Source organism: Ascaphus truei, chromosome 7, assembly GCF_040206685.1.
Source record: "Ascaphus truei isolate aAscTru1 chromosome 7, aAscTru1.hap1, whole genome shotgun sequence".
NCBI lineage: Eukaryota > Metazoa > Chordata > Amphibia > Anura > Ascaphidae > Ascaphus > Ascaphus truei.
Genome location: NC_134489.1, coordinates 23,446,194 through 23,466,930, shown reverse-complemented (window position 1 = coordinate 23,466,930; position 20,737 = coordinate 23,446,194). Strand labels below are relative to the sequence as shown.

General features: G+C 52.2%; 1 protein-coding gene across 1 annotated transcript in view; it reads left to right on the top strand.

Annotated features, from left to right (window-relative positions):
- Window positions 1-13,216, top strand: part of LOC142498811 (arf-GAP with GTPase, ANK repeat and PH domain-containing protein 1-like) — a 76,944-nt gene extending 63,728 nt beyond the window's left edge. The window contains 2 exon segments of the mRNA XM_075607349.1: window positions 3,272-3,527; window positions 9,005-13,216. Coding sequence (XP_075463464.1) covers window positions 3,272-3,527; window positions 9,005-9,220 — 472 coding nt within the window. The 3' untranslated portion in view covers window positions 9,221-13,216.
- Window positions 13,217-20,737: the final 7,521 nt, after the last annotated feature.

Here is a 20,737-nt window from a genome sequence, read left to right as displayed (position 1 = left end):
CACCACAGATGCTCGTTGCTCCGCACGCACCACAGATGCCCGTTGCTCCGCACGCACTACAGATGCCCGTTGCTCCGCACGCACTACAGATGCCCGTTGCTCCGCACGCACTACAGATGCCCATTGCTCCGCGCACGCTACAGATCCAGGCTGCTCTGCACATTACCGGCGCACGCTGCTCGGCACGCTACATACACACAATACTCCCCCATACACCCCTTCTAACCGGGCCGCTCCCCCCCCCCCCCCCAGCTCAGTGTAGCGTGTATACATCTCCCCCTTCCATGCCTCTCACACACTCTGCTTTCTCCACCCTTAGCAACCCAGCCTAGCACAGAAAGCATGCAGCCCTGAGCCACTCAACTGCTAAACACTTCCTGTGCCATACACAGGGGTCTCCCCCTGCAGAGACAGTGAGCCCCCTCTGCTCCCCCCACACATTGTCTCCGGCCCCTCTTCAGCCCCTCTTCCTCCCATTTCCTGCTTTGCTGCAGGCAGGAAGGCGCTGGGCCACATTCCTTGCAGCTAGGACACCCCCCCCCCCCCCCTTACACAACACAGCAACAGGTGACCCCTCTACCTATCCTGGGGGTGCTCCCTGCTCCAGTGGTTGCAGCTTAACCCCATCACGCCTGGCTCTTCCCTGACCTGCAGCTGTGAATAGAGACACCCCCCCCCCCTCGTTAACCCTTCTGTATGAACATGGGCCATTCATTTTATATACATTTCGGCATGGGGAGCCGTGGCCTCCCCTCCTTCAACAGTTCTTTGTATCAGGCCCGCGCCGAGGCAGCCAATGGGTTAAATTAATCGGGCAGCGCCTTGGCTGCCAGACGCACAGCACGTGTGTGTGTGGCTGGCAGGGAAGAGGTTAACCGAGTGAGATGATGATGTAAACCCAGAGAGGGTTCTGGGATGTGTGGATCTTGACGTGGGGTGCCTGGCCTTCCCTCCGTTCTCCGACCCTATTCTCACTGGGACCAGTAGCGGGCCGAAGCAGGAGCCTGATATAAGGATACATGACAGAGGGGGGGGGGGGGGCTGCTCGCTGCTCCGTTTAAAGGGCAGTTCCATGTAATGGGCAAATAAATATAAAGTTTATATTAACCAGCTTCTCAATGCAATCGGCTTCTTTAGCGTTAATCAATCGTCCTTAAAGCAGCAGTACCCGCTCTCCGCCCAGAAGCATTATATCCGTGAAGCTCATATAATATTAAATATTAGGGTATTGCCCTGAAGCATGTCCTGCTCTTTAAAAAAAAAAAATATATATATATATATATATATATATTGTTAAGAATCATGATAGTAATGGCATTGGGCGCTGGGAGAGCTCCATTTTAATCTCCCCGCACACCTCCTCTTTAGAACGCTCTTATTCTGTGAGCAGAGAGTTACATGTTACAAATAAAGATGGGTGTCGGGAAGGCCACACGAGATCTTTTAAAGTCAGGAAAAACCGGCCAAATAGAAATTGGCTTCCTGTGTAAAAATGAACAGGTTTCTCTTTTCCTCAGGTTTGTTTAATCTTATCTGGCAATGAATGATCTTTTGCCGTATCCCTTTAAACGGATTATGGTGGTCAAACAAAGCAAGAAAATCGCCAGCGCCCGGATCAAGCGTTGCGCGTTTCCAAAGCGCGTTACCGCAAAAGAGATTAGTTACGGATTGTAAATCTCGGGAAAGCGTTTAAAAAATTTTTAGCATTTAGAAGTATTTCGATTATTCTGGTGTCTTATAAAATGGCAATAAAGAAAAAACAAAAATGTTTATTTTACTAAACTATGTTACTGCCCTGAGTGCATTGTGGTCCCTGGAGGGACATCCCTTTAAAGTGAGGAGTGCAGTGTACAGTAATCCCCTGTGATGTGGGATATGCTAATGCCTCATTGTCCTGTCGCTTAAGGAAGCTGTTCCCCAAGCAGAATTTGAGGGGTCGCCAGTGGGTCACTCCGCATGTTACCAGGAAGCGGTGCAAAACTAATCCAGATTTACTCTCCGGAGAAGGTGTTTACACAGGGATTTAAAAGCGGATTAAAGCTAACCCGACACTAGATTACCTCCAGGGAGTGTAAACACGGCCAGAGGTGCAGACACGAGGGGCTTCCCCCCTCCGCAGGGGCTCATCTAATGACCCCCTCATCGCCCCGGCTTTGCCTGGCGGTGGTTAACCCCCGCTGTGCCTGGCAGTTTGGTGCTGGCCTCTCCCGGTTTGAGGGGGTTAAAGAGGACTTGTAATGCAATAGGTTAAAGATGGACCACAGACGTCGATAACCAAATCATCCTCTGTTGCTGGCACTTTTTAAACAGTCTGTGAATTACTTTGTAGATTTTCTACCTGTATTTTTATTTGTTTATTTAAGGGTTTTTTGGGGGTGAAAAAAAATGGCCGCATTTTTTTTCTTCTCAGAAGATCACTTGTGAGCACATTCACATGTCTTAGACAGGTCTGCAACCCTGCCTTTCACCATGATCACCTAGCATGCAGTGCTTCCACTGCAGCAAGGGATTCTGGGAAATGACATGCAAATGAGCATACCGTGTCACCTTTTGCCTGAAATTCATTGTTACATGGAGCCCATATAAGCTAATGCTCGCTGTTAACATAGCATTAAAGCACAGCATGGGATTAGATGCAAAGCCAGAGAAGCCACTCACAGACATGTTTCGACCTTGATGGGTCTCATCAGTGTGAGGTTGGTTGTAATGCTGAGTTTGCAATTTTTCAAGATTGTAGGGTTTACCATCATGTTTTAAGTTATGGTGGGTGAAAAAGGCGACAAGAAACATCCACTGTGGAGGTTTCTTTTGAAAGGAGAAAACTTGAGTAAACACAGCACTGACTACAGCTCAACCCCCCTTATAACGCTGTGCTTGGGGTCCAAAGAATCACATCGCGCTATAAGCGGATCGCGTTAGAAATAATGTACAATTGTATGTGTTGTACAATAAAGTATTTAAGATACCAATAATCGTGTTGTAAAGTATTCATAAATACGAAAATTGGGAGCCACGTGGGCATCGCGCTATAAGCGGATTCGCGTTGTAACGGATCGCGCTATAAGCGGATTCGCGCTATAACGGGGTTGAGCTGTATTTTGTTTTTCAGCACGATGTTTAGGCCCGTATCAACTAAGTGATGCTACTTCTTCATACACCCTCTGGTGCCACTCAGTAAGCCCGGCACGTTCCGCTTGCTGCGTTACTGCAGCCCCGATACACGTTGCAGAGCGAGTGTTATTAACCGGCGTCCCGTTCTGTCCCCCTGCAGAGAGGAGAAGGAGCGCTGGATACGGGCAAAGTACGAGCAGAAGCTTTTCCTGGCGCCCCTGACCTGCCGGGACCTGCTCCTGGGGCAGCAGCTCCTGAGGGCCACAGCGGAGGAGGACCTGCGCGCCGTTATCCTGCTTCTCGCCCACGGCTCCCGGGAGGAAGTGAATGAGACCTGTGGGGAGGGAGATGGACGCACGGCCCTGCACCTCGCCTGCCGCAAGGGGAACGTCATGCTGGTGCAACTCCTCATATGGGTGAGTCTGGGGCAGGCAGAGGCTGGTGCTACTGCCCGCTGTGTGTGAGGGAGGCTGGCACTGCCCGCTGTGTGTGAGGAAGGCTGGCACTGCCCGCTGTGTGTGAGGGAGGCTGGCACTGCCCGCTGTGTGAGGGAGGCTGGCACTGCCCGCTGTGTATGGGAGGCTGGCACTGCCCGCTGTGTGTGAGGGAGGCTGACACTACCCGCTGTGTGAGGGAGGCTGGCACTGCCCGCTGTGTGAGGAAGGCTGGCACTGCCCGCTGTGTGTGAGGGAGGCTGGCACTGCCCGCTGTGTGTGAGGGAGGCTGGCACTGCCCGCTGTGTGTGAGGAAGGCTGGCACTGCCCGCTGTGTGTGAGGGAGGCTGGCACTGCCCGCTGTGTATGGGAGGCTGGCACTGCCCGCTGTGTGTGAGGGAGGCTGACACTACCCGCTGTGTGAGGGAGGCTGGCACTGCCCGCTGTGTGAGGAAGGCTGGCACTGCCCGCTGTGTGTGAGGGAGGCTGGCAATGCCCGCTGTGTGAGGGAGGCTGGCACTGCCCGCTGTGTGAGGGAGGCTGGCACTGCCCGCTGTGTGTGAGGGAGGCTGGCACTGCCCGCTGTGTGTGAGGGAGGCTGGTACTGCCCGCTGTGTGTGAGGAAGGCTGGCACTGCCCGCTGTGTGTGAGGGAGGCTGGCACTGCCCGCTGTGTATGGGAGGCTGGCACTGCCCGCTGTGTGTGAGGGAGGCTGGCACTACCCGCTGTGTGAGGGAGGCTGGCACTGCCCGCTGTGTGTGAGGAAGGCTGGCACTGCCCGCTGTGTGTGAGGGAGACTGGCACTGCCCGCTGTGTGTGTGAGGGAGGCTGGCACTGCCGCTGTGTGTGAAGGAGGCTGGCACTACCCGCTTTGTGTGAGGGAGGCTGGCACTACCTGCTGTGTGTGAGGGAGGCTGGCACTGCCCGCTGTATGTGAGAGGCTGGCACTGCCCGCTGTGTGTGAGGGAGGCTGGCACTGCCTGCTGTGTGTGAGGGGAAGGCCGGCACTGCCCACTGTGTGTGAGGGAGGCTGGTACTGCCCACTGTGTGTGAGGGAGAGGCTGGCACTGCCTGCTGTGTGTGAGGGAGGCTGGCACTACCCGCTGTGTGTGAGGGAGGCTGGCACTGCCCGCTGTATGTGAGAGAGGCTGGCACTGCCCGCTGTGTGTGAGGAAGGCTGGCACTGCCTGCTGTGTGTGAGGGGAAGGCCGGCACTGCCCACTGTGTGTGAGTGAGGCTGGCACTGCCCGCTGTGTGAGGGAGGCTGGCAATGCCGCTGTGTGTGTTAAGGGAAGGCTGACACTGCCCGTTGTATGTGAGGGTGAGCCTGACACTGCTTGCTGTGTGTGAGGGAGGCTGGCACTGCCGCTGTGTGTGAGGGAGGCTGGCACTGCCCGCTGTGTGTGAGTGAGGCTTGCATTGCCCGCTGTGTGTGAGTGAGGCTGGCACTGCCCGCTGTGTGTGTTAAGGGAAGGCTGACGCTGCCCGTTGTGTGTGAGGGTGAGGCTGACACTGCTTGCTGTGTGTGAGGGAGGCTGGCACTGCCGCTGTGTGTGAGGGAGGCTGGCACTGCCCGCTGTGTGTGAGGGAGGCTGGCACTGCCTGCTGTGTGTGAGGGAGAGGTTGGTACTGCCTGCTCCATCTGAGAGACTGGCACTGCTTGCTGTGTATAGGGGGAGAATGGCACTGCCGAGTGTGTGAGGGGGAGAATGGCACTGCCCAGTGTGTGAGGGGGAGAATGGCACTGCCCAGTGTGTGAGGGGGAGAATGGCACTGCCGAGTGTGTGAGGGGGAGAATGGCACTGCCGAGTGTGTGAGGGGAGAGAATGGCACTGCCCAGTGTGTGAGGGGGAGAATGGCACTGTCCAGTGTGTGAGGGGGAGAATGGCACTGCCGAGTGTGTGAGGGGGAGAATGGCACTGCCGAGTGTGTGAGGGGGAGAATGGCACTGTCCAGTGTGTGAGGGGGAGAATGGCACTGCCGAGTGCGTGAGGGGGAGAATGGCACTGCCGAGTGTGTGAAGGGGAGAATGGCACTGTCCAGTGTGTGAGGGGGAGAATGGCACTGCCGAGTGTGTGAGGGGGAGAATGGCACTGCCGAGTGTGTGAGGGGGAGAATGGCACTGCCCAGTGTGTGAGGGGGAGAATGGCACTGCCGAGTGTGTGAGGGGGAGAATGGCACTGCCGAGTGTGTGAGGGGGAGAATGGCACTGCCGAGTGTGTGAGGGGGAGAATGGCACTGCCGAGTGTGTGAGGGGGAGAATGGCACTGCCCAGTGTGTGAGGGGGAGAATGGCACTGCCGAGTGTGTGAGGGGGAGAATGGCACTGCCCAGTGTGTGAGGGGGAGAATGGCACTGCCGAGTGTGTGAGGGGGAGAATGGCACTGCCCAGTGTGTGAGGGGGAGAATGGCACTGCCCAGTGTGTGAGGGGGAGAATGGCACTGCCGAGTGTGTGAGGGGGAGAATGGTACTGTCCAGTGTGTGAGGGGGAGAATGGCACTGCGCAGTGTGTGAGGGGGAGAATGGCACTGCCGAGTGTGTGAGGGGGAGAATGGCACTGCCGAGTGTGTGAGGGGGAGAATGGCACTGCCCAGTGTGTGAGGGGGAGAATGGCACTGCCCAGTGTGTGAGGGGGAGAATGGCACTGCCCAGTGTGTGAGGGGGAGAATGGCACTGTCCAGTGTGTGAGGGGGAGAATGGCACTGCCCAGTGTGTGAGGGGGAGAATGGCACTGTCCAGTGTGTGAGGGGGAGAATGGCACTGCCCAGTGTGTGAGGGGGAGAATGGCACTGCCCAGTGTGTGAGGGGGAGAATGGCACTGCCCAGTGTGTGAGGGGGAGAATGGCACTGCCCAGTGTGTGAGGGGGAGAATGGCACTGCCCAGTGTGTGAGGGGGAGAATGGCACTGCCCAGTGTGTGAGGGGGAGAATGGCACTGCCCAGTGTGTGAGGGGGAGAATGGCACTGCCCAGTGTGTGAGGGGGAGAATGGCACTGCCCAGTGTGTGAGGGGGAGAATGGCACTGCCGAGTGTGTGAGGGGGAGAATGGTACTGTCCAGTGTGTGAGGGGGAGAATGGCACTGCGCAGTGTGTGAGGGGGAGAATGGCACTGCCGAGTGTGTGAGGGGGAGAATGGCACTGCCGAGTGTGTGAGGGGGAGAATGGCACTTCCGAGTGTGTGAGGGGGAGAATGGCACTGTCCAGTGTGTGAGGGGGAGAATGGCACTGTCCAGTGTGTGAGGGGGAGAATGGCACTGCCCAGTGTGTGAGGGGGAGAATGGCACTGCCGAGTGTGTGAGGGGGAGAATGGCACTGCCCAATGTGTGAGGGGGAGAATGGCACTGCCCAGTGTGTGAGGGGGAGAATGGCACTGCCCAGTGTGTGAGGGGGAGAATGGCACTGTCCAGTGTGTGAGGGGGAGAATGGCACTGCCCAGTGTGTGAGGGGCAGAATGGCACTGCCGAGTGTGTGAGGGGGAGAATGGCACTGCCCAGTGTGTGAGGGGGAGAATGGCACTGCCCAGTGTGTGAGGGGGAGAATGGCACTGCCCAGTGTGTGAGGGGGAGAATGGCACTGCCCAGTGTGTGAGGGGGAGAATGGCACTGCCCAGTGTGTGATTGGGAGAATGGCACTGCCCAGTGTGTGAGGGGGAGAATGGCACTGCCCAGTGTGTGAGGGGGAGAATAGCACTGCCCAGTGTGTGAGGGGGAGAATGGCACTGCCCAGTGTGTGAGGGGGAGAATGGCACTGCCCAGTGTGTGAGGGGGAGAATGGCACTGCCCAGTGTGTGATTGGGAGAATGGCACTGCCCAGTGTGTGAGGGGGAGAATGGCACTGCCCCTGTGCATTTACTTTATATTAGTACTCTGTGTCGTCCAGGTGCTATCACACTAAGATGCTGGAGGGTTCTGCAATGCATTGCAGCGTGCTGCGTACATGTGCCCGGCAGCGTGCTGCGTACCTGTGCCCAGCAGAGGGCTGCGTACCTGTGCCCGGCAGCGTGCTGCGTACCTGTGCCCGGCAGAGAGCTGCGTACCTGTGCCCGGCAGAGAGCTGCGTACCTGTGCCCGGCAGAGAGCTGCGTACCTGTGCCCGGCATTGGGCTGCGTACCTGTGCCCGGCAGAGGGCTGCGTACCTGTGCCCGGCAGAGAGCTGCGTACCTGTGCCCGGCAGAGAGCTGCGTACCTGTGCCCGGCAGAGAGCTGCGTACCTGTGCCCGGCAGACAGCTGCGTACCTGTGCCCGGCATTGGGCTGCGTACCTGTGCCCGGCAGAGGGCTGCGTACCTGTGCCCGGCAGAGAGCTGCGTACCTGTCCCCTGCAGAGAGCTGAGTACCTGTGCCCGGCAGAGAGCTGCGTACCTGTGCCCGGCATTGGGCTGCGTACCTGTGCCCGGCAGAGGGCTGCGTACCTGTGCCCGGCAGAGAGCTGCGTACCTGTGCCCGGCAGAGAGCTGCGTACCTGTGCCCGGCAGAGAGCTGCGTACCTGTGCCCGGCATTGGGCTGCGTACCTGTGCCCGGCAGAGGGCTGCGTACCTGTGCCCGGCAGAGAGCTGCGTACATGTGCCCGGCAGCGTGCTGCGTACCTGTGCCAGGCAGAGGGCTGCGTCCCTGTGCCCGGCAGAGGGCTGCGTACCTGTGCCCGGCAGAGGGCTGCGTACCTGTGCCCGGCAGAGGGCTGCGTACCTGTGCCCGGCAGAGGGCTGCGTACCTGTGCCCGGCAGAGGGCTGCGTACCTGTGCCCGGCAGAGGGCTGCGTACCTGTGCCCGGCAGAGAGCTGCGTACCTGTGCCCGGCATTGGGCTGCGTACCTGTGCCCGGCAGAGAGCTGCGTACCTGTGCCCGGCAGAGCGCTGCGTACCTGTGCCCGGCAGAGGGCTGCGTACCTGTACCCGGCAGAGGGCTGCGTACCTGTGCCCGGCAGAGAGCTGCGTACCTGTGCCCGGCAGAGGGCTGCGTACCTGTGCCCGGCAGTGTGCTGCGTACCTGTGCCCGGCAGAGGGCTGCGTACCTGTGCCCGGCAGAGGGCTGCGTACCTGTGCTCGGCAGAGGGCTGCGTACCTGTGCTCGGCAGAGGGCTGCGTACCTGTGCTCGGCAGAGGGCTGCGTACCTGTGCTCGGCAGAGGGCTGCGTACCTGTGCTCGGCAGAGGGCTGCGTACCTGTGCCCGGCAGCGTGCTGCGTACCTGTGCCCGGCAGCGTGCTGCGTACCTGTGCCCGGCAGAGGGCTGCGTACCTGTGCCCGGCAGAGGGCTGCGTACCTGTGCTCGGCAGAGGGCTGCGTACCTGTGCTCGGCAGAGGGCTGCGTACCTGTGCTCGGCAGAGGGCTGCGTACCTGTGCTCGGCAGCGTGCTGCGTACCTGTGCCCGGCAGTGCAGTGTGTTGCAGGTCCGCCCCAGCACTGAGGGGATCAAACCGTTTCAGTGACACCTAACACTGTGTCCCCTCTCCCCCCACAGTACGGCGTGGACGTGATGGCGCGGGACTTCCACGGAAACACCGCACTGGCGTACGCCAAGCAGGCACTGACCCCCGAGGTGCGGGAGCTGCTGCTTCAGTACGGCTGCCCCGACGAACACTTTGTACTCATGGCCACGCCGAACCTCTCCCGGAAAAACAACCGCAACAACAACAGCAGCGGGGGCGGCAGCAGCCTCATGCCCACCTTAATCTGATCGGGAGACCACAGAGAGACTCCAGCAGAGCTCACCCCGTGCAGCGCAGGGGGAGGAGTGAGGACTGATGCGGGAGGAGCACATGCAGAGAGAAAAAAAAACCCTCCAAGCCCTGGGGTCAGGAGGAGAGCGCGGGGAGCAGGAGAGAGAGAGAGAGAGAGAGAGCGCGCGCGCGAGGGGAGGAGGCCGGGAGAGACCGAGAGACCCAGAGATGTTGCTTATCTGCACATTTCACCTCTACCCCAGCAGAGCACTTGGGTTCTGCACTCATCGTACAAGGGCTGCTCAGCATAAATCACACACAGGCACTGAGTTTGTCAGGTTTGAGGCTCCAATGATGCTATGTGTCAAATCACTTGGAGCTAATCTGTCCTCAGAGAATGCTGGCTTCATTACACTTGTATAGTTGAGTTCCCTCAGCCTTTACCGCTGTTTAATAGGACATGATTACTCATCATGTAGAAGGGAGCATATTAGCCAAGGAGGTAGCTACTCGCCACGCTCCACTGATTACTTGGATGTGATTGCAATATTCTCAGAAGCATCATATTATCCGAGACATTCCTGTCCCTTCCAGACCCATCTCCAGACTTCATAATCCAGCATCACTTTATTGCGCCAGTTTCACTTACCTAACCCCCCCCTCCCCCCCCCCCCCCCCAAAAAAGAACAAAAAAAAGATATTTATTTTATTTCACAAAATGTTTTTGGGGGGGGGGGGGCGCAGATGGGGGAGTTGGGGAGCAAATAGTTTTTACGTTTCCCCCTTTTTCACCCCGGTCACATACTGCTTTGTGAAATCCTTCTGCCTTTTGGAGAAAAATATGGGGGGGAAATGTGTTTTTATTGGGGGGGGGTGGTTTATCTTAAAATGCGATGATTTCAAAGATGGCGCCTGGGCGTTAGAAATTCATTGTCCGAGGCCTCAGACCAGAACGCTAAACATTGTATGTCCTGTGACGTTTGTTGTTGTGCATTTGGGTAGAAAGCTGTGTAAAAAGATTAAATTATGAAAAACAATGTGTTTGAAGTAGTAGAGAAGTGGTTACATGGTTGGGTGCTTTTAATGTAATTTTATTTTTTATCCGTACACGAATATACACTATAACGTACGCCACTAATTCGCGCTGTGGGACTGTAATCTGTTTTACCCAAAGGGCCCTGCAGGACAGTGCAGAGAAACGGCTATTCTGTATCTATAGGCAGCACGTTACACTTCCTCTGTATACACAGAGCATTGTATATACACACAGCGGTGCAGTGCTGGCCCGTCTCATAGTGAAGGGGGTTACCCTGTACAGTCCACATGGGAAGACCCCTGATTTTAATACACAAGACTAATAAAGAGGGGAGCCCTTAGTGTAGCATCTGGTTCTTCTCTCTCCTCCTCTGTGCTTCAAGGACCTGATTTGCACAAACGCACACAGACCAGTGATGCTAGAAGGTGAGTTTTTATGTACAGGAGGAGGAGGACATGAAGGTGTATGTTAATCGGGGTGACGCTGACATAACCCCAGGCATTATAGAGTTTTATAAAGCGCCAGGCAAGGTATATTGGACGGACAATTGAATAAAAGCGCTCACCCATCTAACGCCTTCCAGACTTTGTGTAGTTAGTAGCTGTTAGTGATCAAGGCTGTGGTCTGTACCCAGATCCGCATGCAGCTGAGGCTGGCAGGGATTTAAAACAACCCCAAACTCTCCAGCAATCACACAAGGGTTTCCCCTGGGAGGCCATCTTTAGTGAGGCCAGCAAGTGTGCATTTCCCTTCTTTGCAAAGTGTAATGAGAACTTGTAGATGTCACAGCGCAGTATGGGGTCGGCATGGCAAAGGCACGGAAAGTTATTGTACACACATCTATATATATATATTGTATATTTCTGGGTGTAGCCAAGTGATGCTGCTGCTCACGTGGCAGCCGTGTGCGGAGCAGCTCCTGGCTGCAACATGGAGGGACGTTTGAGATCCCATCTTGCAGCCAGGAGCTGCTCATCACGGCAGCTGTGTGTAGACCATGAAGTATCCCCCATCGCCTTATAACAGTGACCTCTCCTTCCCCCTCCTCGCACTCTGATCTCATCACTTAGCCCCCACATTGCTCTGCAGCTCTGGGTTGTAAATTGGGGGGGTGGGGGGGGGTTCCCTAATTGGGAGAGATGTTTCTTCTCAGTAGAAAGTGCCACATTTCACTACATTTCATTTCACTACACAAGACGGGGGGGCCTCGTGTGTACCCCCAAACAACTCAGCAAAGACAGGCGGGGGGGCCTCGTGTGTACCCCCAAACAACTCTGCAAAGACAGCCGCAGTGATATTGAGGACAGAAGAATTGGGGCGCCGCCTGTCCCAACAGCGGCTCAACGCAGCCGCGGGATTCCCATGAACCTTTGCAATGACTCCCAACAGCGGAGAAATGTGTTCTAATCATCGCAGGCCCTGCCCCCTGCGCAGAGGGAGGAGCCAGGCGGGTGGCGGCTACAGGAGAGGGGTCCGAGGGCAGACGGCAGCACAAAAGGATGATACCATGTTGCTTTATGTGGCTTTCTTGTGTGGCGACCTCCTGGTTTCAGACCCCGCTTTTGCGACCTCCTGGGTGGGGTCAGCTGAAGGCTGCGCTGATGACATCATTAGGTGGCCAAGCTCAACCGACTCCATCTTGGAACATCTCAGGACCAGCTGACCCCTCGCACCCTCATCCCCAGCTCCATTCTCCTTAACCCCAGCACTGCCAGGTCTGCACAGTTTTATGAAGCACGTGTGTGTTGGGGTGGGGGGTGCCTGGGCGGGCCCTTTCTGCTTATGACCTCATCAGGCAGACTTGAAATCACAGGCAGTGTGAGCAACGCTGTGGCATTAACCCTTTCCACGCTCAAGGGTCGCACATTTTACACTGCAGGCCAGAGTATATCCATAACCCGGCCGACCAAGGAGACTGGAATCCAGCAGGGAGAGGGGTTATCCCGCCTTCTGAAAGGTGCGACACCTCCCCGTATCAAAGCGATGTTTTCTGCTCAGACTGACCCGGAAAGTTGCATGGCGGAAAGGAAAGAACCTGTTCGGACAGAAAGTTTACATCATTAGCAAAAGCAATCTTTTGCAGGGTCTTCCCGTGCGGATCTGCTGCGGATTGCCAGTCAGACGGCGTTTCTGACCCTTTCGGAGACGCGAGCGGCACACGCCACGCGTTGCCATGTTCAGCAGTGAGTGCAGGGGACGTTTTTTTTTTTGTTTTTAATCTGAACAGGGTGTTGGGAATTGACGTCCTAACGTAGTGAGGTTTTACCTCCGGCCCGCGAGGGGTGTGTCAACTGAAACGGGGGTGCTATACAACAGGGGGGCTCAACACCAGTCCTCAAGACCCCCCCAACAGCTCAGGTTTTATGGATATCCCTGCTTCAGCACAGGTGGCGCAATCTGAGCCTCTGGTTGAGCCAGCTGTGCTGAAGCAGGGACTGATCAAGCCATCTGTGCTAAAGCAGGAACTGTTTGAGCCACCTGTAATGAAGCAGGGACTATTTGAACCACCTGTGCTGAAGCAGGGATACCCGGAAAACCTGACCTGTTGGGGGTCTCGAGACCTGCGTTGGGCACCCCTGCTATACAACGCAACGTTGGCCAATCTTGCCGGAAACGAGCTTCTCCGTAGCACCTGTGTGGAGACGGGAGCACCTTTTTATTTAATTTTATATTTTTAAAACTTCCTATCTCCTAACCAGACATGGGGCCAGTCTCTGGCCTGTGCAAACGCTTTGAGCGTCTTTGTTTTCCGATCACCGCGCGTCACGCGTGTCCTTTTGCGCCAACGGGAAACGCGTTGAGTTCTCCCATATTTTGTTTTGTTTTTTTTTAATGTTTTTGGTGTCTCTTGATTACGTTGTCTTAAGTTATACAGAATTTTTTTTTTTTTTTTTGTATCGTGTCTTAGAGGATGCAATATGTATGTAAAATAATAAAAACGAAGAAAAAAATAAACTATTTGAATAGAAACAATTTGTCACCGACATCGAGTTAATTCTTGAAAATTATTATTGACCTAATTACCAACCACATACATACACAGTACTGCGCATACATAACGTACAGAGGAGGGGGAAAGCAGTCCACAGTAACAATTTGGGGAATTCCTAGTCTGAAGAGCTTACACTTTAGTGTAAAGGTCCTCGCTACATCAGGTCCAGCTGCCGTGTTCTGTCTAATCTCCTCCAATGTGCAGAACATACGTGCAATACCACATGTCTAGCAAAAGAACAACCTGTTATAATAACGATCTAATTGGCTTTCTTAAAGTATTCTAACCATGTCAAAGGCAAGTATGGGACATCTTTTTTGTCTCTGGAAATGAATTCCTTTTATTTGTGGCTTTAGAATGGGGAACGGTTTTTAAGTGGTTGTCTTTCCCCTTATCCAACCATATCCTTATCAGAGAGTCGATAAGAGGAGGGGGACAGAAGGGGCTTTGCCTGTGCAAAAACTTGTTGAACGCACAATGACATCAGACAAAAGGGAGCAGGCACAGGAAATTAAACCCTTCCCAAGCCTAATATTTACAGGTGTCAGATTGGTACACTGTGGTCCTAGGATGGACTATCCACTGCCGATAATGCCCACAGTCCTAGGAGGGACTGACCCCTTAAGCATGTCACTGACATTAGTACACAATGGTCCTATCGGAAGGGTGAGCAGATATGTCCCGAGCGAAAACCGGGACAAATGAAACGCATGCGCGATCGCCGGTTGTCAGCTGCTCGTGCGCATGTGCGATCAGCGTTTGCCGGTCGCGCTTGCGTAGTCTGCAAAAGCATGTGGCCAACGGACTTGAGAACCGGGACAGCACCCCAAAAAGTCGCAACAGAGCCCTAAAAAACGGGACTGTCGCGGCTAAACCGGGACATCTGGTCACCCTACCTATCGGGGACTTGCACCTTAAACATGTCACTGCCATTAGTACTCATGGTCCGGAGAGGGACCGGCCCCTTAAACACGTCACTGTCGTTAGTACATGGGGTCCTAAGCTGGACCGACCCCTTAATAAACGTGTCATTTTCATATAGTACACATGGTCCTAGGAGGGGCTGACCCCTTAATAAACGTGTCATTTTCATATAGTACACATGGTCCTAGGAGGGGCTGACCCCTTAATGTTCTTAACAGCTCTTCGCTACATATTCGACCTGACAAAGCTGTGCTTGAGCAGTGCAGGGTCGTCGTAAGAATTTTTGGGGCCTTGAGCTAAGTGTAAATTGAGAGCCCAACCCACAAAGGTCACATTTAAATATATACGGGGGAAACATAGGCCGAGCCTAAATCTGTGTGTAGGGTAACAGATTTAGGCAAAACAGTGTTTGGCATAACTCGTTTGTATTGTTTTAAAGATGCATCTAGTTTCTCGTTGTGCGTTGTTTTTCAAATCCATTTCTGACAAATCAATGAAACTACCTATCCATCAAAATAATGTTAGAAACATTATCTTTAAATACAAATATTTTTTTTATTTATTTTTTTTTATAGAAAAGTTGGGCTGTATAAAAGTAAACGTAATATACTGGTGTAATCACACCCCAAAAAAATTAAAAACAAATGATAATCAAGAAACGTTTGCTGCGTTCAGTTAGAACTCCAAATTTAGCATAACATTTTGGGCCATGGTATTTGTGGGGCCTCTGAAAGATCGGGGTCGCTTGGAAGGTCCGGGGCCCAGTTAGCCGATGCACTAAGATGGCAATGAGTGACCATTATCCAGCAGCAGCCAATCAGGAGGAGGTGTCAGGAGCCTGGGGCCAAGGAGAGGAGGAAACAGCATGGAGCTGAGAGAGGTGCGAGGTGTGCATGTGTTTCGTGAGCGTGTTGCACCTTTCACCATTGTGTCCAGTATTTTTTGGAGAAGCCACTTGGCAACCCAAGTCCTAATAGTGGGAGAGGGGAACATGGGATGCCACGACACACACACACAGACCCACTATCCCCCTAAAGGATTTGGGATATCATTTCCAAACACCCTCTCATTTTCTGTTCCCGTGAATATATTCTAAACCGTGATTCGGTCCGTAGAATTTTTCTTGCAAGAAATGAGATCCATAAACAAGCAACGGAGAAATTCTCTTTAACCATTTAACCAAGATCAAAAGTAAAAAATTGAGATGAAACATATATAGTGTAATGATAATGATAAGTACGTTTTCAGTGGCTCTACTTTTTTTTTTGAGTGGGGGGGAAGCGGATACAATGGCAGGTGAGGGAGGTCGCAGACTTATTGCATTAATAACCATCAATTAATAATGGCTAATAAATAACATTAATTGCCCGTTCCTGTGCTCCTCGGCTGAGGGTTCCTCTCGCTGCACCTGTTGGGACAAAATAATAGCTGTGAGATTTGCAGAATGAAGCCGTCTGATTGCTGGATGTCACAGCCCTGATTTACAGTGAGAGGTTCCCCCCAGGGCAGCTGGTATCCGGGCGGGACTTCTGCCGGTGTGTACAAGCCTGGGTGTGTTGGGAGCTAATTGTGGGTTGCTGCTGGGAGGGCGGTTTGTGGACTCTGAAAGAACCAGGTCTTCTCATCACTGTAGCCCTGGGCTATTCTAGGGTCCACAACATCAAGGAGGTGGGAGTGATGACCGGGGGGCAAGAAGTGTTGGAATATTCCTATGGTGACTGGGCATCAACATTCACTGCGCAAAGAAGAGACATTATCCACAGGCATGGACCACTGGGCCAAGCCATTCTTCTGCCCATGATCCAGAGCTACCCTAAAGACTATATATATTTAGGATTCCCTGATCTAAACGCCTTTTTAATACTTTACTGCATTAGCCGCTACCATTTTTGCTGGGAGGCTGTTGCCCAGATCCACTATCCTTTTAGTGAAGAAGGACTTCCACATGTCTCCTCTCCTGCTTGGGAGGAGGACCTCTGGTTCTAGCGCTTCTCTTCCTGTAGGACATGACGCTTCCACCCGTTACCTTGTTGATGTATTGGAAGGTTTTGCCATATCTCCCTGTTCCTTTATCTCTCATATCCCCGTTGTCTTGCTGCACATCTTGATACAGCCCCAAAACTGGTTATGTTATCAGCGGCTCCGAGAGCTTCACACGGCCCAGGTGCTGCATCTGCCGAGTTCGGAAACAAAGTGTGTGTGTGTGTGTGTGTGTGTGTGTGTGTGTGTGTGTGTGTGTGTATATATATATATATATATATATATATATATATATATATATATATACCGTATTTCCTCGATTGTAAGACGCCTTCGATTGTAAGACGCACCATCGATTTGGCCCTTACAATCAAGGAAAATTACTTTTTCACTTACCATGTTTCAGGAGAGGTCCCATGTCAGCACCTCCCAAGCCGTTCCCCTATGCCGCTCTGCTCCTGCTATTATGATCTATTAGCCGCCTCCACCACCGCACGCCCGCTGTCTTCTTATCTTCATTCACCTGCAGACTTGGCACCTGTCCTGCCGCTGCCACCGCATTCCCGCCCGCTGTCCATCTTCAACCATCTGCAGATGTGGGACCTCTCCTGTCGCCGCCGCCGCACACTTCGTCCTCCGCTGACATGGGACCTCTCCCTGAAACATGTTGAGTGAAAAGAGGGGGTTAGTACTGTAGACACTTTTTTTAATACATCGATTCTAAGACGCACCCCGATTTCAGACATGTGGAAATCTAAAAAAAAGGTGTGTCTTAGAATTGAGGAAATAAGGTATATATATATATATATATATATATATATATATATATATATATATATATATATATATATGCGCAGAGGGGCGTAGGGTTGCCGGGTGTCCAGTATTGAACCGGACTATCCTGTATTTGGACACTGGCCAGTAAAATAATTAGAGAGAATACAATGTCAGGTATGACCTCTCTGGACATAGTGACCTGACAGGCTTGGGGGGCTGTGGAATTTCCAGGAGCAGGTAGAGGGGCTATTGCTAGCGTATTTGGTAATGCAGCTAATCGGGAGGAGGTGGCAGGAGCCTGGGAGTTAGACCAAGGAGAGGAGGAAACAGAATGGAGAGGCTTGTGTCTCTGTCTCAAGCCCATCACACCTTTCACCATTGTATCCAGTATTTTTGAAGAAGCCGCCTGACACCCCTAGTAGAGGGGTGTGTTGCAGGTGTGCAGGGAGAGCCCCAACCAGGCCTGGGATTGCTGATCCTAAGAGCTAACGTTCTGATTGTATAGGGAATCCACAGTTAATGGAACAAGGTTGAGATAAAAGGTTAGAATAAAAATATATGGGGAAAATGTATTGAACCAAAAAAAGAGCAAGAAACAAGATGAGGAAGATAGAGAGAAATGGAGAGGAAGAGGAGAGCCAGGAGAACGGTACAGTTAAGGAGAGGGAGAGATCTTTAGTGGGAAGAGAGAGAGAGGGTAACCGCTGTAGAGAAGATAAAGAGGGGAAAAGAGTGATGTTAAAGAAATAATTTAAATCCTCTGACTTCACAAATGTTACTTTGCAAAATGAGAGCGAAAGACACGTCCATTTATCTCCACTATTTCTCATTTAGAAAAGCCCTTTATCAGTCCCAAATTAACAATTTTCTCTTTAAAGGCCGCGGTTATTCTTCTCCCCTGCAACTTATCAGCTGCGGCGTTATGAGTTATTGGAGGGAATGCAGCTGCTGTGGGTGTCCATTAAAAGCACTATTGATGTGTGCGTTAAAAAATAACAGCAACTTAATAGTGGGAATGATGGATTCTGTTCAGACATTGATTCTCCAGATAAAATACAGCATTCTTGGAAGGTGAGCACAGAGGCACAGAGGCACATCGCCAAGGCCCCTCTCTGCACTGGGGAAGGGGAGCTGCAGAAAGCAAGGAGATACTGTGATTTCAGCATGGGACATGGGGCAGGCCTCTCAGCAGTGTCTCGCTCACTGGCTTACTTATTAGGAGCATGGCTTAGTAGAAAGGGCCCGTTCTCTTGACTGCACTGGAGCCTTGAATAACAACACACAGTGTTGCAGTCTTCCCCTATGATGCAGATATAACAGGAAAGTAAAAACAATATGTAAAAATATAGACATCTTTTATGAGTCCAGCAAATACTAATGCACGAAGGAACTGAAATGCACGTGTACTGTTTTTAAGTAATGTTTCCGTGGCTAATTAATATCTTTCTTATACAGTGCTGACGGTCTACACAGTGCTGTGCATAGAATTCTGCAGGCCTGAGTCCCTACCCCGTACAGCTTCCAGTCTGACTCCCTTTCACAAGGTGGGCTGACATTGGGATTCAAACCAAATTCACCCACTTCAACAGCCAGTGACGTTACCACTGAGCTATTCCTTCAGTACTGACACAGAGTAACTTTACTGGGCCGTGCAATGCACTTAGCCATGTAACATCTCTAGCATCTGCAATGTTTCGTAGGGTTGCTAGGAGTCCCAGTAGTGACCCGCATATTTGGACACTGTCCAGTAAAATATTAGAGGTAATACTGGACATGTATGTGTCTGGTATCCCCTCTCTGGACACAGTGACCGGCTTGGGGGGCTGCAGGATTTCCCCCGAGAAGGAAGAGATCAGGACTGTTGCTAGGGAGCTGGGCAGCTTCCTCCATCCTGATTGACTGCTGCTGGGTAATGCAGCCAATCAGGGGGAGGTGTCATAAGCCTGGGGGTGGGGCCAAGGAGAGGAGGAAACAGCATGGAGGTGTGTCTGTGGAACGGTGTCGCACCTTTCACCATTGTGTGCAGTATTTTTGGAGAAGCCGCCTGACCACCCTACCTGAGATATACAAGGTGCGTCTTAGTGTCTGGCATTGAATTCTTTGCATAAAAGATGTGATTGGGAATAAGAGCCATGCGGTACACATCTTGTTTTCAGGTTCATCACACCCTGAAGAAGGTCCCACTGAGGACCGCAACGCCGGACGCATATCTGCATGCTGGAAATAATAAATGCTCATTTGTTTGGGTGTTTTTGCTACCTCCGTGGCGTGCTGGTATTCAGATCACGTTGTGTGTTCTATACTGACTCTTATCTCATCTCTTTTACCTGCTGAGGAAGGTAGACGTGGGTAGGTCCATACAGCCTTCGCCCGCGCAGTCGTGTTTTCGGACATGGTAGATGCACAGTCGGGGGGGGGGGGAGCGTGTCTTGTGGCGTGTCAGTGACATCACGGAGCTGGTTTGCCCTCATTGGACGAACCGCTCCCGTGACCTGCCCGTCGGGCCGAGAAATCAGTTTCAACCGATTCCTCATGCAACGCGCTCCCCTATAGACGCGATCAATGCCTTAAGGCAATGTGATCGCGCCGCGCGGTCTTCGGCAGCATGGACTCAGCCTTACTCCTATGTGTGCTGCCATTTTGACTCACTACTGTTTTAACTGAAGGAGAATGCGGAGGCAAAAGCAGACGCCGGGTCTTACAAAAATAAACAACCTGCCCCCCCCCCCCCCCCCCCCACCATCAGGTCTGGTTTTCAGGATATCCCTGCTTCAGCACAGGTGGCTCAATTAGTGGCTCAGACACTGATTGTGCCACCTATGCTGAAGCACGGATATCCTGAAAACCTGACCTGTTTGGGTGTCCCGAGGACTGCTGTTGAGCGCCCCTGTCTTAACATACACTTACTCTCTTGTCATACAATATTATTGTCCTCCCACATTGTACTGCGCTGCGCTATAGTGGCGCCATCCAGATAAAAGATGACAATAGTATATATACAGGCAGTCCTCGGTTATCCGACACAATGCGTTACTCAAAATGGCGTTGTAAAGCGAAACACGTTTTCCCATCGGAACACTGTTTAAATGAAAGGTTCCGTTCCTGAAGGCATTTTTAACACTAAATACACCAAATATTTTATGCAGACAATAAGATATGCAGCACACTCATAAATTATATACAGGCATACCCCGGTTTAAGGACACTCACTTTAAGTACACTCGCGAGTAAGTACATCTCGCTCAATAGGCAAACGGCAGCTCACGCATGCGCCTGTCATCACGTCCTGAACAGCAATACCGGCTCCCTACCTGTACCGAAGCTGTGCGCAAGCGGGGAGACTATAGAGCCTGTTACAAATGCGTTATTTACATCAGTTATGCACGTATATGACGATTGCAGTATAGTACATGCATCAATAAGTGGGGAAAGGTACTGCTTCACTTTAAGTATATTTTCACTTTACATACATGCTCCGGTCCCATTGCGTATGTTAATGCGGGGTATGCCTGTGTTACATACATGCTCCGGTCCCATTGCGTACGTTAATGCGGGGTATGCCTGTAGTGTATATACTGTATTATATATATAATATAACATAATAAATAATATATTATATAATATTATATAGTATAATATTATATATGTATACGCTCTTACAACGCTTTGCAACGTTGTTTATGTGAATGTGTGTGTATATATATATATATATATATATATATATATATATATATATATATATATATATACACATACACAACATTGCAAAGCGTCGTAAGAGCGTTGGATAAGCCATTTTGGCGTTGTAAAAATGAATATAGGTAT